The 16,000-nt window shown below is 40.8% G+C and overlaps 1 protein-coding gene across 8 annotated transcripts in view; it reads right to left on the bottom strand.

Annotated features, from left to right (window-relative positions):
* Positions 1–1,541: 1,541 nt before the first annotated feature.
* The window catches only part of LOC113653934 (receptor-type tyrosine-protein phosphatase delta-like), a 96,194-nt gene continuing 81,735 nt past the window's right edge, over positions 1,542–16,000 (bottom strand). For all 8 annotated transcript variants that reach the window (XM_047816421.1, XM_047816417.1, XM_047816414.1 and 5 more), the window contains 7 exons: positions 14,634–14,919; positions 12,057–12,235; positions 10,950–11,076; positions 9,786–9,911; positions 7,662–7,816; positions 7,432–7,567; positions 1,542–4,827 (listed from right to left, as the gene is read on the bottom strand). In XM_047816421.1, the coding sequence (XP_047672377.1) occupies positions 4,759–4,827; positions 7,432–7,567; positions 7,662–7,816; positions 9,786–9,911; positions 10,950–11,076; positions 12,057–12,235; positions 14,634–14,919 (1,078 nt within the window). In that variant the 3' untranslated portion in view covers positions 1,542–4,758. The remainder of the gene's footprint in view (positions 4,828–7,431; positions 7,568–7,661; positions 7,817–9,785; positions 9,912–10,949; positions 11,077–12,056; positions 12,236–14,633; positions 14,920–16,000) is intronic.

Here is a 16,000-nt window from a genome sequence, read left to right as displayed (position 1 = left end):
AGACTGAGAATGGACTGCCGAAGTACGTTTTTTGGGAGGAAAATCAGAAGGCTGTAAGTTCACATCCCAGTGAATGCTAGAGAGCTACTGAACAAACAAACAAAAAAAAAACCCAGACAATAAATCACTCAGATTTTGGCTTGGATTTTTTTCTCACATGGCTGAAAACGTCTGCCAAAAAAAATACAGCTCAGAGGATGTGGATTTCATCATTCGGAATGATTTCATTTATTTTAATCCACATCAAATTTATGCTCAGGCCAGGAGGGACATTTAGGGTTAACATTACTCTAACAAGAGGAGACACATGGGTCCTATCAGGTTGATCGTGAGGATCCAATGTTTGTTTAGATGTTTTTGAGGCTTTAATGATGGCCTTTCATTGTCCTTACTGATGAAAACAATTATATATACTTTTTTTTCTTATATATTTCCATCCTCTTAAACTTACAGAGCACCATTATTTATTTATTTATTGTAAATTCAGCATCAGTTTTTTTTCCTTTACAGCAACAGATTTATTTTTGTCACAAAGAAGAATTTATACAATCTAGATTTTTTTCTTTCCAGATTGCTACTGAGATGTGAACAATTTAGTTGATGGGGTTGACAATATATACTGTATATATGTATATATGTGTGTGTGTGTGTGTGTGTGTGTCTCTGTGTGTGTGTCTGTGTTTGTGTGTGTGTATTTATTTATTTTGTGTGTGAAGATGTGCACCAAGAAACAGTAAGGAAAAGTGAGTCAAAGTGTCAGTGTGAGGAACTCCTCTATTTTCTACTGGCTCACAAAACCAACACTCATAAATACGTTAAATAAATCAGGTTATATATATATATATATACATATATATATATATATCTATATATATATGTATATATATATATATATATATATATATATATATATATATATATATATATATATATATTATATTCTTCATTCTTGCCCTTTAACTGAATTTGTTCTGAGTGCTTTTTTTTAAAAAAAGATTGTAAATCTTTCAGTCATATATATATATATATATATATATATATATATATATATATATATATATATATATATATATATATATATATATATAGCTTTATTTGTTGAAATGACTTTTTTGGTTGAACTATTTACAATTCATCCAAAGACACTTACCTACACCTGCGTCGGAATCCAAACAAAACCCTTCAAGCCGAACAGATTCAGTGTTCTTAGAATCTCTCACAACCGTCTGGTGACTAAAACACAACTAAAAACCCGAGATCTCTGACCGTGCCGTGATGCCCAGCTACACAAGAAGAGCGAGACTCTTATTCATAACACTTACATTTTTTAATAGAATTCATTTATAACAAATGGACCTTGAGTCAGCAAAGACCTGCTCATCATACAGATGTCTTCTGCCACCGATAGAACCTAAGTAAGAAAATAAAAAGCACTCCATTCATTCAGAGAGAGGAGAGAGAGAGATAGAGAGAGAGAGAGAGAGAGAGAGAGAAAAAAAAAGAAACAATAAAAAAGAAACAAAAATTACACTTACAACTAATCAGAGGTAATTTTTTTTATGATTCTTTTAACAAGCCTTTTTTTTTCTTTTACAGTTGAATTCATTAATTTCAATCTATGCATCCAGACGTGAAATAGACAGAGAGAGAGAGAGAGAGAGAGAGAGAGAGAGAGAGAGAGAGAGAGAGAGAGAGAGAGAGAGAGAGAGTGCAGAGAACACCATGTTGATTTCGTTTATGACACTGGTCTTGAAAAAACCTATGAGGGGGTCAAAAAAAACAAAAATAAAATAAATCTCCTGCTGAAGATCCCATGGCACCAGAAAGGATGGCATTGTTTTGTAGTTTCTTTTTTTTTTTCTTTTTTTTTGCCACAGACAATTTAAATTTGACACCTCATTCCCCCCCCCCCCAAACCCCACCAGTTTGTGTTATTTACATACACACAACATGAACGCTGAAGGAGAATTTCTTACAGATGCTTTCAAGTAATACATTATTGGGTATAGAATCAATAGGGCAGTGCATAGTACAAAGATAGAGAAAGTGCAATTCTTCCTACCAGGCCTCCGTCGGCCATCTGAGAAGCTTCCCATGCATATTGAAATAAGGTTGAAGATGAAAAAAAAAGAAAAAAAATCTTTTTGAACACAGACGTCAGTGAAAATACTTATCGATGATCACTAGGTGGCGCTGACATGGATGTAAAGCTAAATAATAGCACTTTGTAGCTTGGTGGCTGTCACGACGATGCGAAAGATTTAAACGACAAACAAACAAGCAAACAAACAAACAAAAAAAATACGGTTTGAAATGAGACAAGGGAAAGAAAGCACCTGGAATGCACATCCACAAGCCCGAAGATAAAGAAAAATAAAATGCTCGAATATCATGTCCCGTGTGTCAGACGAGAAAAAGACGGTCGCAGGTCCATCGCTTAGTAATTTACAAGATTGTCGAGATTAACGAAGCTAGCTCAGTTCATCTCACAGCAAAGAAATCGGATGAAACTTAGGAGCATTAACCCCAACCCTCACCACTGACAAGTATCTGACAAATTTCTTTCTTCCTTTCATTCTTGATTTTTTTTCTAGTTAGCAAATTTTCCCTCGTTTCATAATGTCCTGTATGTGATAAAAAGACAGAAAGGTTCCCATTTTGGTTTGAGTCTACAAGAGTCCGTCCCGAATCGGTTCATTGTCAGGGTTTCGTCTTCGGACAAACGGAACTAGCGAGAACAAAAAACAGCTCGTCATTTAAAAAAAAACAAAACAAAACAACCACACGTCTGACTTCCTGCTGCTGCGACTAAGCTGCGTGTACGGAGCAGAATACACGACGGTCACGTAGTGATTCAAACGTACTGATTCACTTTTGATTCGTTCGTTCGTTCGTTCGCTGAGCCGGATTAAGGCCTCCGAAAATAAAACAGGACCGATGGACATTATTTGCATATATAATCTCAGATAATGGAAATTAAAATGAGTGATAATATGATAGATAAATACTGGACTACTCAAAACAGTACATGTTAAATGAATAGTATTTATAAAAAAGAGAACAGGCATAAATATAAGGCACTCTAAATGCAAAAAACGGAAAAAAATCAAATCAAATCAAATCAAATAATAATGATGTCTTTGCCCTATATATATAATGAGATGACTGCGGCACCGCTTCGCCACTTTGACCTTTGACCTCGATGAGAGAGACGTGTACATGAAATGCATCCGGGCATCACGACTTACACCGGTCCCCGTCCCAGCCCCGATCCCTCCCCCGACCTGACTCTATATATAAGAATCTATAATACACCTATTTATTGCACAAGAAAAGATGCACTGAATTGAAATACGATTTCGTTTTTATCTACCGATGTGCATTCCAGTGAACGATCTCTTCATTTCCCCTTCAAAAAAGGACAAAATTTCATTGTGGAAACTTTCATGTAGCATTTTATCTCTCTCCTATACGTATATATTCATACTTATATATTTATGATATCTTTTTGTACATTATTAATAATTCTCTAATAAATCTTTCATTATTATATATACATTATATATTCCTATATGAGCTGCTGTCTTTATTCTGTTTATATATATTTCTATATTTATAACGATAGATATTTTACTCTCTCTCTCTCTCGTTTTGGAGGCTCGTCTGTTAAACATGGAAGAACTAAGATATTCTGTAGCAGCAACTTCATACTGTGCCTCCCCTTTTGATTCCACGGAGTCCCCGAAAAATACGAACTATAGACGGTTGTGTATGTGACCATGGACAGATAATAGCCTGTATCAAAGTCTACCATTCAGTCAGAGTTAATACAGGACCACAGCAAGTGCCATATATGACAAAAACAACAACAACAACAATAACAAAAATATAGAGAAGGAGGGAAAAACAAAACAGAAGATGTACAGGTATACGCGTATACATTAAAACAGTTTAAAAAAAAATAATAATAACATGAATGGAAAGAGAGTGAGATAATACTCGGGTCGGACTAACGTTGAGTGATTACCTGTATTTAAAAAAAAAAAAATAAAGAAAAAGAAAAAAATTCACATAGTTTCAAAATGAATTACCGCTCAGTCGAGTAATAAAGTACTAAAAAACTAAATCAATAACTTCTTTATTCGTCTGGTGTTTGTACACTCCCCCTAACTGAAGGACAAACATTGGGACAAGATAGGGGTTTTATTATTACTATTACATACGTCCGTTTGTGTTTCGTTATTTATTTTTTTTCTTCACCGATCGATTCTTTTCTCCGTCGATGAGATGAGACGTCCCTCCTCGTTAATCGTTTGTCTCTTTACAACGCGGTCCACGACGACTTGTTCGTTTTAATGCAGTACCTTGTTGTTGTCTGGTTTTGTTTTGTCTTAGTTTTTTTTTTTTTGTTTTGTTTATTATTTGTTTTCGTCAATCCGAGACGTATCCTTGGAAGCAGCGTGATGCTTCGGCAGTTCGGAATCCACGTCTGCAATTCGGGAGTGGGAAGTTATTGGACTTTGGAGGGAAAGGGGGGAAAGGATGGGGGGGGGGGGGGTCTTGGTCCACCTGGTATTTCATATGTTTGTCTTTTGTTTTGCTTTTTTTTTTTTTTTTTTTTTTTTTTCCACACCCAACAAACGAATCATGTCTTGGACTAGGAGTTTTAAGAAGTACTTTTCACAATCAGGAATTTTATGGCTCAGAAGAAGTGACCTCTGGACGGCCTTCGGCTCTCCTCGGGGGTGAAGCAGGCTCTTACGTTGCATAGTGATCGAAGCTTCCCAGATATTCCAAACCAGCACGGTAGCAGAACTGGTATTGATCCTGGAAAGGAAACAGAGAGAATAATCGTTGAATGTGTTTGACTCCTGGGCTGCGTGAATGAATCCACCGCTTTACGGAGGGATGTTAGCTGAGATACGAGATGGAAAGGTATGGAAGGATTTCTGTACGGCCAAAGCCGTGACCACATACTGAGCGGTGCAGGGTCGTCGCCAGAACATACAGAATGGGGGTGGGGGTGGGGGGGGGGTGGATGTGGGGGTGTGTGCTGTACGAAAGCGACAAAATTTGATCTTGAGATCGCACACGATGCGTAGCTGCTGCGCAAAGGATTGAATTCCGTTAATAACGTTCTAAACGATACTGTATACTTAACTATATGATATATATTATTTATAGCTCTACTTATGGTACACACAAACTGCATATTGTAATTTTAATAAATAGAACTACCGGCACTTCTAACACAAAAATATAAATATTGGGAGACAGGAGACTTGCCATTGGCTGTTGTGTTTGAATAATGAATGAGGAAGGTCTACGCAAGGTTTGCATGCTGTTTTGGGATGATTGTTAAGTAATTTATATATGATTATGTTTAGCTACGTTTTGTGTAATCATTGAATATGAATTTTCTGATTTCTGATTCGTATTTCTGAAGATAACGTTGTATGTATTTCTGGGTAAGTGTTAGCATTGTAAAGATAAGATCTCTCAGAATAGTAGTTAAAAGAGCATCTACTATATGGTTAGGTGAAATGTGTTCAGGGGCATATGATGAGTTATTTGAGGGGGGGGCATATGATGAGTCAATTTCGGGGGCACTGCACTTTGCTGCTTCCATATAAATGAAAATTAACCCAGACCAAACTAACACATTATTAGAACGATCTCATTTTGTTTATTTATTATATTAACCTGCCACTCGGAGGGCTAAACACAGCACTGAGCAAGATCTATGCCAAAGTTTAGAGCATAGAATAGAACGGGCATAAAAGCCTTTATTATCACCACATATACATTACAGCATGGTGGAATACTTTTCTTCACATACCCCAACTGAGGAGGTTGAGGTCAGGGTGCAGGGGCAGCTATGATACAGCACCCCTGGAGCAGAGAAGGTTGAGGGCCTTGCTCAAGGGCCCAACAGAGGCAGCTTTGCTGTGCGGGGCCTTGAACCCCTGATCCTCCGATCAAAGGCCCAGAGCCGTAAACAGTTAAGCCACCACTGCCCAGCTAGTTAGTTTAGTTTAGCTAGTTTATAGTCTGTAGTCAAAGGTGAGCTTCTGCATCCATTAGGGTTTGTCCAATAAAAAGAATAGGAGAAATAGAGTAAAGGAAGAACTCTAATTCTCTTATTTCTAATTTCTCGTTTAATCTTTCGATAATTGACATCTGCGAAACCTGCTTAATGTAACACGACATTTCTATCGACAAACCTTCACATTATCAAACATCGTTGTAAATCATTTTTCGTTGGCTTAAACCACGACACTCCTGAATTCCGATTGGCCAAAAGGTGTCGATTAATGCGACAGATAATCCGAATGAGAATAATAAATAATAATAAAAACAAACTGATGCTTTTCCATCATGTGACAGGTTGAATTTTTCTTGTTATTCATTTATAACGGCTGCTAACGACGACATCATAAGCGCCGATGTCATGGTTCTGATGACTTTTGGTGTTTGGACCCCTTAAAATAATAAATAAATAAAAGTGTAGGTGTGTAATTATTGCATGTATCCCACAATGTACAGTGTCACAATGTTCCTCTTCCCCTCAAGAGTGCACTGAAGCGGTATTGAAACACAGCCCCTGTTTGTATGCATTCTGCTCAGGCACGGTTTTTGCTCTGGGGCTCTCATATCTACAGAAAGCCATCATTTCAGCTCTCTGAAAAGTACATGAGGGTCAAGAGCTCAGCTTTGTCTGCCGCATGCACGGACAGAAGAAAAAAAAAAGAAAAGAAAGGCAGTATTTTGCTCAGCGGACTGTGAAGTATCGCGGCTTTCACTCTGTCCTCATTGATCTCACCAAACTATTTTCCTCTCCACTGTTGGGAGGCGATTTTTTTTTTCCAGCAGTGAAGTTGCTTATCTGAATTAATTTGCATGACTAACCTCGGGGATTTGCTGAAATTGATATAAATGAACATCAAGAGCGGAGCAGCGAAATATTGATACGCGCAAATAAACAAACAAACAAACAAACAAACAAATAAACAAATAAATAAATAAATAAATAAATAAATAAATAAACGACATGCTCCATTAATCTACAGTCAGCTCCAAACCAAAAATCTGTTTTATTACATGATTTATCAAACGCAAATGCAAACATTTACTGGCTTGAAGCTTATTATTCAAAAATATGTTACCTGAAGCCAAGACAAGTCCAGTGAATGGTAATATATCAGAATTTCCTGTTCTCACTCACTTTATCAGTGTTGCACCACCACATATATCATTCAGGTGCAACTCCTAGCGCATTGCTGGTGGGCCTGTGATACCGTCTCTATTTATTCCGGTCAATAAGCAAAGACGGAACGTTTTTCTTACAGTAATGATCGAATGATTACATCATTACACACGCAGCTATCTTTATGTGTTCGTGTGTATGTGTGTGTGTGTGTGTTTCCGTACCTCTGTCTGTACCATGGCTGGTCTCTGTGTCCTCAGCATCTTGACCGTCTGAAAGATGTCCACTACTCCTTCATACCTCATCCTCTCCAGAACAATACTGAGAGTGATGAAGACTCCTGTCCTCCCGACACCCGCGCTAATAAGAGAGACGTTCTTTGGTCAAATTCTTCTGCTTCGAGAACACTTTAAATTTTGAATAGATTTTTAACAAACACGTGGCTGCGGCGTACCTGCAGTGCACTGTGATTGGTCCATCCTGGCCGAACTGCTCCTTTGTTTTGTGCACTTGGCCGATGAAGTCGATAAATCCCTCTCCTGATTTGGGCACGCCCTGCTCGGGCCAGTCCGTGAACTGGAACTGTCGCACCGTCCGGGACTGACCGTCCTGCAACGTGACACACGTATCGACACTTTTTACCTAAAGCACTTATAGAGTATAATTTTATCAGAGCACAGAGCACAGGGTCTGCCATGATACGGCACCCCTGGAGCAGAGAGGTTTAAGGGCCTTGCTCAAGGGTCAAACACTGGCAGCTTGGCAGTACTGGGGCTTAGACACTGATCCTCCAATCAACGACCCGAAGCCTAAACCACTTGAGCCACCACTGCCCCTTAAGGCACTGATTGATGCACACAATTTGGCACATGTGTAAAACCCCTTGATCTGATAAACACTCTTGTTATACACATACACTCTGCACACCAGAATTTCTGCAGTGCACATGCTTTCTGCTCGGCTGGATCAGACCTGAAACGCGTTTGGTTTGATTTCGCTGAGCACATTCTGGTCGTCCATAGATTAGAACTCGGAGTAGACGTGACCTCATCACTACACACGTCTCAGCTACTCTTTTTAACATTCACCGTAATGTAATGTAATGTAATGTAATGAAAGTCTGAGAATTTAAAAGCAACGTTGTATTTCGATGCCTCACACTATTATCGGATATACCTTAAGGTTCTTGATATCGAGCACCTCGACGGATCTATACTATATATCTCATTCCGATAGCTACAGACTAATCACATACACTCCAAATACGATTCTGTCCCCAGTTCAGTTTTTCATCACGGCTCAGATCACGTCGGATCGTTTTCTCTGACAGTCTTAACTCAGACACACAGGGATATCTCGCTCTTCTCAGTAACGGCACCCTGATGCTTGTACTACTCTTCAAAACATATCAGAGAGTTACGCAAATGCGGAGGAGTTCAAATCCCTGAGAGACTTGAAGCCAACAAAAGATATCCGGCACTGTTCACCTGATCGTATTAACATACGGCGGCGTAAAAAAAGACTGACTCCTTTGATGTGCCGTGTTATTCAGCAAAGCTCTGGAGGTGTGAGTTGCTTCAGAGATACGCTAAAGCCTAAATATGGAAAGCTACACCATTTTGAGTCCTGCCATAGGGCTGAACTCTAAACCGAGTAGCGAGGGAGCCTTAGACGGAATTAGAAGTCACTGCCTCTGTTTTGGGACTGACGTGTTACGACGTCTGTAATTATTCACTCCGGTGCGCTCCATACCGACTTGACAGAAAAGTTCACCTCTTCTCAAATCGGTACACATGGAAATCACAGGAAAATCTGACCTGACAGTGTAACACTACAAATAAAGGACATTTTTTTATCAACTGGGAATTGCTTCATTTGAAGGACATTCAGAACACGACGCCGTATCCTTGGACTCTTCATCGTCAGCACTAAATCGATACTGATCGAGAAAACACAGAAATTTGTAGACTGCTCGTTCGGACACGTTATTGTTCGATGACTTTCCCCTTTCCTTTCATTCATATTATTAAATCAATCCGATCTAAATTTGCTGCTTTTTTCTTGCGCTTACCGCGACCTCGGCTCGACTCCTTCGTTAAATCCCCTCTTCAACCTTTATCCCAAATGCGTTCGGGACAGTCTTTGTTTTTCTGCACATTTTACCTAATGTTCTTCCAATTTGCCAATACACAGCCCGATATCTACATCTCCCTTTGTTTAACTGTCCTCCAATCCCAGAAATGGATGGAAGCCAACAAGTCTTTTGGTCCAACATCAGCAGAAACTTGGAGTTGAGCGCTAGCTGCCAAAGAGGGTTTATGTGAGCTCTTGTGGCTGAGTATCGCTCACTATGATCGAAAGTTGAGAAGGAAACTCTATTCTCTAGGTAGGATGATATGCTTTTTTTACCCAGAGGCCCAGACCGGCGATGATCTCTGAGTCACGAAGGACTCATAGGCGTGACATCATCGGGATTTTAATTCTCAAACTATCAAACCTGTTCCAGTTACTCTACAAAAACGAGGTTATAAAACTCAACAGGTCTCAGGGATGACATATACAGCCTATAAAATCTTACCCTGGCGTCGGTGACTTTAAACTCTCGTAGGATGTACTGAGGCATGTTGTACTCGGCCATGGGGTCCACTACGAAGTACTGATACCGGGCAGAGCGCTCTGCTGGCCAGTACTGATGGCATTTTTCCTAAAACACACACAGAATTTATGACTTTAATTAACAAACCTTTTCACACATACCACTCATACGACCACTGTTGTTCATGTGAATGACTCAAATATTTGAAACAGAAACACGTCACGATTCACCTAATACATTATTTCTAAATCTAATTAAACAAATGTACAGCATTTGGCAGATGCCCTTATCCAGAGCATCTTACATTTTTATCTCTTTTTTTTTTATATACAACTGACCAATTAAGGTTAAGGGCCTTGTTCAGGGGCCCAGCAGTGGCAGCCTGGTGGACATGGGATCCGAACTCACAACCTTCCGATCGGTAGTCCATCACCTTAACCACTAGGCATCCCCAAATCAAAAAAAGTGAATACCCATACTCATAATTCGTTCTCTGCATTTAAACCATCCAAAGTGCACACACACAGCAGTGAAAACACACACACACACACACACACACACACACACACACACACACACACACACACACACACACACACACACACAAACGGTGAACACACACCCGGAGCAGTGGGCAGCCATTTATGCTGCGGTGCCCGGGGAGCAGTTGGTGGGTTCGGTGCCTTGCTCAAGGGCACATCAGTCGTGGCCGGCCAGAGACTCGAACCGACAACCTTATCGGAGTCAGACTCTCTAACCATTAGGCCACGACTTCCCGATAGAATATACAGCGTCTTAAAAGTACAGTACGCGAATAATCTCTAACCAGTAAAAAGAAAAAAATATTACAAGCATATTACAAGTTGTTGATTACGGTCATAAAGTGTGAGTGTGGAGGCTTGCAATTTCTCACTTATTACAAGTTATCGGTTATAGACTTGCCTCACAGTGTAAAAAATGGAACAGCAGGGCATAAAAAAGTGAGTGTGTGGGATTTTCGTTCCACTCTCCATCTATTTATTAAAGCATGCTGTAATTTGCCCTGCACTCTGTTTTTTCCAGGTGGGCGGAATTTTCTATCTGAATAACCGAGCAGATGTCAGACGCCTCTTTCTCACACTCTTTCGCTCTTTCCATGTCTCTTACCCTGCCCATCTCTCTGAGTTTAGTAAGCATCACCACAATGGTGGAGTTGTGCTCCCACAGCATCCTCCAGAAATCTTCTGTGGTCTCAGCCAAAGGGCCCTGTGTGGCGATGTAAGCCTTCTGCTGCCTGGATGGTGAAAAACAACAACAACAACAACAACAACAATGAGAGGGAATTATAGCCATTACACATAACAGGATGTTTCTGCCAGAACAACAAAGGTTCTTACAGCAGGTCAGATATATAAGTCGAAGTCAGATGGTTTTTGACGTACTTTAGTCCTCAGTTTATTTTAAAACTGAGTTGTTCCTTTGTCTTTTTTTTTTTTTTTTTTAACATTTGAGGTTATACAGGATTCCAGCTATACATGTTATTGAACAATGAAGTTGTAAATGATTCCACCATTTAGGGCTGGGCGATATGGCTGAAAACCGTATCACGATATCAGTGTTTCGTATCGGTCGATATCGATAATTATTGATATTTTTTATGACCCATTTAAAATAAGGACCAGGAAAAAAAAATATATTACATTTAAACATTTTTATTTTTAACGTAACCTTCCTCTGATCATAACCCCCCCCCCCCCCCCCAGTTATTAAGAGAGAAATGTCAACAACCAGGAAACCTCAAATAATTCAAATGTAAACATAAGTCTAAAGTCACAATGAACACTAAACGATTATCTCTTAACGTTTAAGGTGCGAAATGAAAGCCTCTTTTATTTACAATTTCCTCGCTCGCTACGGCTCATTTTCTGCTTATCAGTCGCGGGTTACTGAAGAGGAATCCAGCGGACCAGCACGAGACAACGATATGGCACAACCAAACATAAGCGATTGGCTGTTAGCGTGTCACTCCCTACGTTGCTAGGTTACCAGAGAGTGCGTGCCTTTGTTAATGCAACTAAACTTGCTTCACAACCTCGAAGAATAAAAAATATCGAACGTTTTATCGGACACATTTTTTATTGATATCGATCACGTCTCTATCGCGATACATATCGTTATCGTTTTATCGCCCAGCCCTACCACCATTCAATAGAGCTCATGAAGAGCTTCAGATGGAGGGAGAACCGTCTACCCCGTCTACTCTGCTGCACTCACCGGTATCCATCGATGAAGCTGGCGTTGATGTAATCGGATCCCTCCACGCCTCTGATGGGCTGCAGACATACTCGTGTTGACTCGTATGGCATGATGTTGACCAGTCGATTCTTGAACTTGTTGCAGGGCAGGTTGGCACTGATGAAGCGTGACGTGTGAGCCTTTGTGTTGGCCAAACGCTACAGAGAAAGCACCAGAGAGGTTAGGAGCCATTTCAACCTAATTTCCTACACAATCAGGCAGCCATTTGTATATTTACTGCTGTGGAACATGAATAACATCTATCAATCCGTTCATTTTTTTATCCCTCCATCTACCCAAGCTACGATTTACAAATTCCACCCATCAATTAATGAATCGATCCACTCACACATCTATTTGCTGCACCAATGATTTATCCATCCATCTCTTTATCAATCTATATATTCATGCAGCCTGACATTTATTCATCCACCATTCTTTATCATGCACTCACGAGCCCATCTATTCATCATTCATACATCTGTCTAGGCATGTACTGATCTGTACAAACACACTTATATTAAGAAGCTACATCCGTTTATCCATCCATTTGTTCATGAACGTGTGTGTTTGTGGAAACATCCATTCATCGGTTCATCCATTCGACCATCCTTTGATCTATTGGCCTACTAATACATCCATTTTTCTGCTGTTCAACCAATCATCTGTTGAGTCCATTACCTGCTTATTTATCCATCCATCCATCCATCCATCCATCCAACTCTTCATCCATCCATCCATCCATCCATCCATCCTTCCACCAATCCATCCATCCACCTATCCATCCACACACCCTTCCACACATCCATCCATCCATCCATCCATCCATCCATCCAACTCTTCATTCATCCCTCCATCCATCCCTCCATCCAAACATCCATTCATCCATCCATCCACCAAACCATCCATCCACACACCCTTCCATGCATCCACCAATCTATCCATCCATCCACCCATCCATCCATCCATCCATCCTTCCTTCCACCCACCCTTCCACGCATCCACCCATCCATCCATCCATCCATCCATCCATCTTCAAATTTAAATTTGATCCATCCATCCTAGTATTGGTTTCTCATTTTCTTCAAACATCACTTTCCCAGTCAGAAATTCTCTCTCTCTCTCTCTCTCTCTCTCTCTCTCTCTCTCTCTCTCTCTCTCTCTCTCTCTCTCTCTCCAGAATTCTCTTTTCTTCTCATCCATCTTTCTATCATAAAAGAAAATACCCAATAATAAGAAAATACCTAATAATAACAGAAAGCTTGTACACACAAACACTCATACTATGCACACACTCACACACACACACACACACACACACACACACACACACACACACACACACACACACACACACACACACACACACACACACACACACACACACACACGCACGCACGCACTGCCGGACTGCAGCTGCTCCATTTATGATCATCTCTGTAAAGTGAATAATACAAAGAAATGAGTCCCAGTGGACAGAAACAAAGCATATCTTATCAGTGAAATGAGAGCAAGGGCAACGAGCTAATCACAGAGTGGACGCACTTCACCCCGATGCTGCCTGGATCAGGTTAGAAGCGGCTAAATAAAGCAGTGAGCTGCAATGTTGGCTGAATTTCGTTGTGTAACGTGCAGCACTGGAGTATTTCTATTTCTTCATACGCTTTTGTTTTGATGTTGCAAGTTGGTGCTGGTATTTAATGTCAGGGCTTAAAGAAGGACAGGCCTCGATTTAAAACAAAGTAAGAATGTGAAAAAGATAGAAACGATGACGAGTATCGAGACGAGATGTAAAAAGAAAGGCAGACAGAAATGAAACTACCAAAGCTATAGAAAGAGTTCTAGCCCAGGCTTGCGTGAGAGGGTCTCTAGGTCCTGGGGTTGTAGCTGCATTAAAGTGGTGGCTAAGTGGCACGGAGGAAACCACAGGCCCCACACAGTCTGAGCAGCAGCAGTAAAGTGAAGTGGAAATGAACCCAGCGTGGCTCTGTGAGGGGGTAAAATCACTGCAGGAGAGATCTAGAAAACGCCTCGCGCTGCAGGTCCGGGGCGATTTGCTCAGCCTGGGAAACTCCATCACCTTCCGACTCTCAGCAAATCCATTTTTCTTATCGCTCCTGTTGTTTGAGGAACTGCAGTGCAGTCACTGTAAAATGTCGCTGAGTCAAATGACACGAGGCAAAACAGGGCTTTCTGGGACCAGAGGAGTTTTTGTTTCCGCAAGAAAATTCTCTTAACGTGTGACGGGTACCGAGCGTGTAGGTTTTCATCTTTGAACAAACATGATCACACGTTCAGGCTGTTTACTTTAAACTAACTACAGAATTATTAAAGTGTACATTTCGTCTAGCTCAGGAATCTTCTTTTGTCCTCTTTAAACTGACTACGGTAGTCACTAACTAAAGAAACTTAGCTCGTGATTACATCTGCGTTCTTGCTTTAAACATTTCCATTCAGAATAATTACATCCAAACATGTATTTAGAAAAATCTATAAACTATTAAATCTATTTTCACTATTTTTTGGGGGAAGTTAGCATGCTAGTCACTGGTGTACCTTAAACTCCAGCTCCATGCCCGTGACGTTCTCTCCCGTCTCGATGTGAGTGAGTTTCTGGATGTAGGCGTAAAGGTTGCGAGCAGGGACCTCCGTGTTGCCGCAGGTCACGGCCTCCAGCAGAGCATCGTGGATGAACACGTACTGGTCCTCTGTCTGCACCATGTAGTTTCTCTGTGCGCGCATCAGCGTCACGTGGCCGTAAATGTCCACCGTCTTCTCGTGCTTGATCCGCTCCAACATGGCGTCGATCACGATGAAGCAGCCTGTTCGACCCACGCCGGCGCTGCTCGGAGAGAAAACGTTCACATGGTTAACTTAGCTTGGTTAAAAAAAAAACAAACAAAAAAAAAAAACAGGTCTGGCCTTAGACCTTTAATTGTTGAACCTAGCTAAGCATTTATCCTTATTGTATAATACTGAACCAACAATGTGTGTTTTCTCCTTATGAGGCTCTTTTAAAATGTAAGCCCTGTTGCTAAGGCTAATATTAGCTAGCTGAAACATTAAGGGTTATTTTATTACTATGCTAATAACAGTGTTCCTTCCTATAGCCAACCAATACCATGTAAAACTAAACACTAAAAAAAATGATCAGTGCCTTGATTAGAATAATAATACTAAACAATTGTTATATTCATATGTTTTTTTAATCAGAGCGACCCGTGTCCAATATGCCGAGGGGAACGCGGAGCTCCGTTTACCGAGTGATTAGCAATCTGCTGTTGGATCGTACACGTGACGATCACATCGTTCGGTGGGGTTTTGAAACACAACCAGTTGCGTCGTCTGGATGCACAGGACGCAGTGGGGAGCTGCTAAGAGGGGTTTTTACCAGGTGCACACTTCGGGGGTGCGCGTAGAAAACATTCCATGCCTAAACGGTGCCAGCGTACGCATTATAATCAGAGTGTGAGTGCTAGCCAGGAGATGAGCGAACTCATTCATCTGCTGCTGGAAGACAGGGAGGGGAGTTAGCCGTGCCAGTTAGCGGCGGAAGCCTTACCTCAGCTCAGCTTAGAGAGAGAGAAAGGGATGTGTAGTATGCTAGGTTTGGCCCAGTGCACACGGTAATCAGAGACGGTGAGAGATACTGCAGTGCAGCAAACGAGAGCTCCGCGATTGCTTTTCCACCTCCACCTGTCTATATGTCACTCACCCGCTTTCTCTTCTTTATAGCAAACCCTCTATTTCAGAATCACATCCATCTCTGGCACTAAAAAAGATCCGTCTCTGTGACGTTCACAAGCAGAAGGACCTCTGGCTTTTGTTGCTGTTGTTTTGTTTGTTTTTTGTTTTTTTTTTCCCTCAAACTGCAGCTGAGTTCGATTAGCTGTACTTCGATTAGCACTAGCGCTCCCCGCTAA

Source organism: Tachysurus fulvidraco, chromosome 7 (assembly GCF_022655615.1).
Source record: "Tachysurus fulvidraco isolate hzauxx_2018 chromosome 7, HZAU_PFXX_2.0, whole genome shotgun sequence".
NCBI classification, from domain to species: domain Eukaryota; kingdom Metazoa; phylum Chordata; class Actinopteri; order Siluriformes; family Bagridae; genus Tachysurus; species Tachysurus fulvidraco.
The sequence above is the reverse complement of the archived record's forward strand: the minus strand, read 5'-3'. Positions and strand labels throughout refer to the sequence as shown.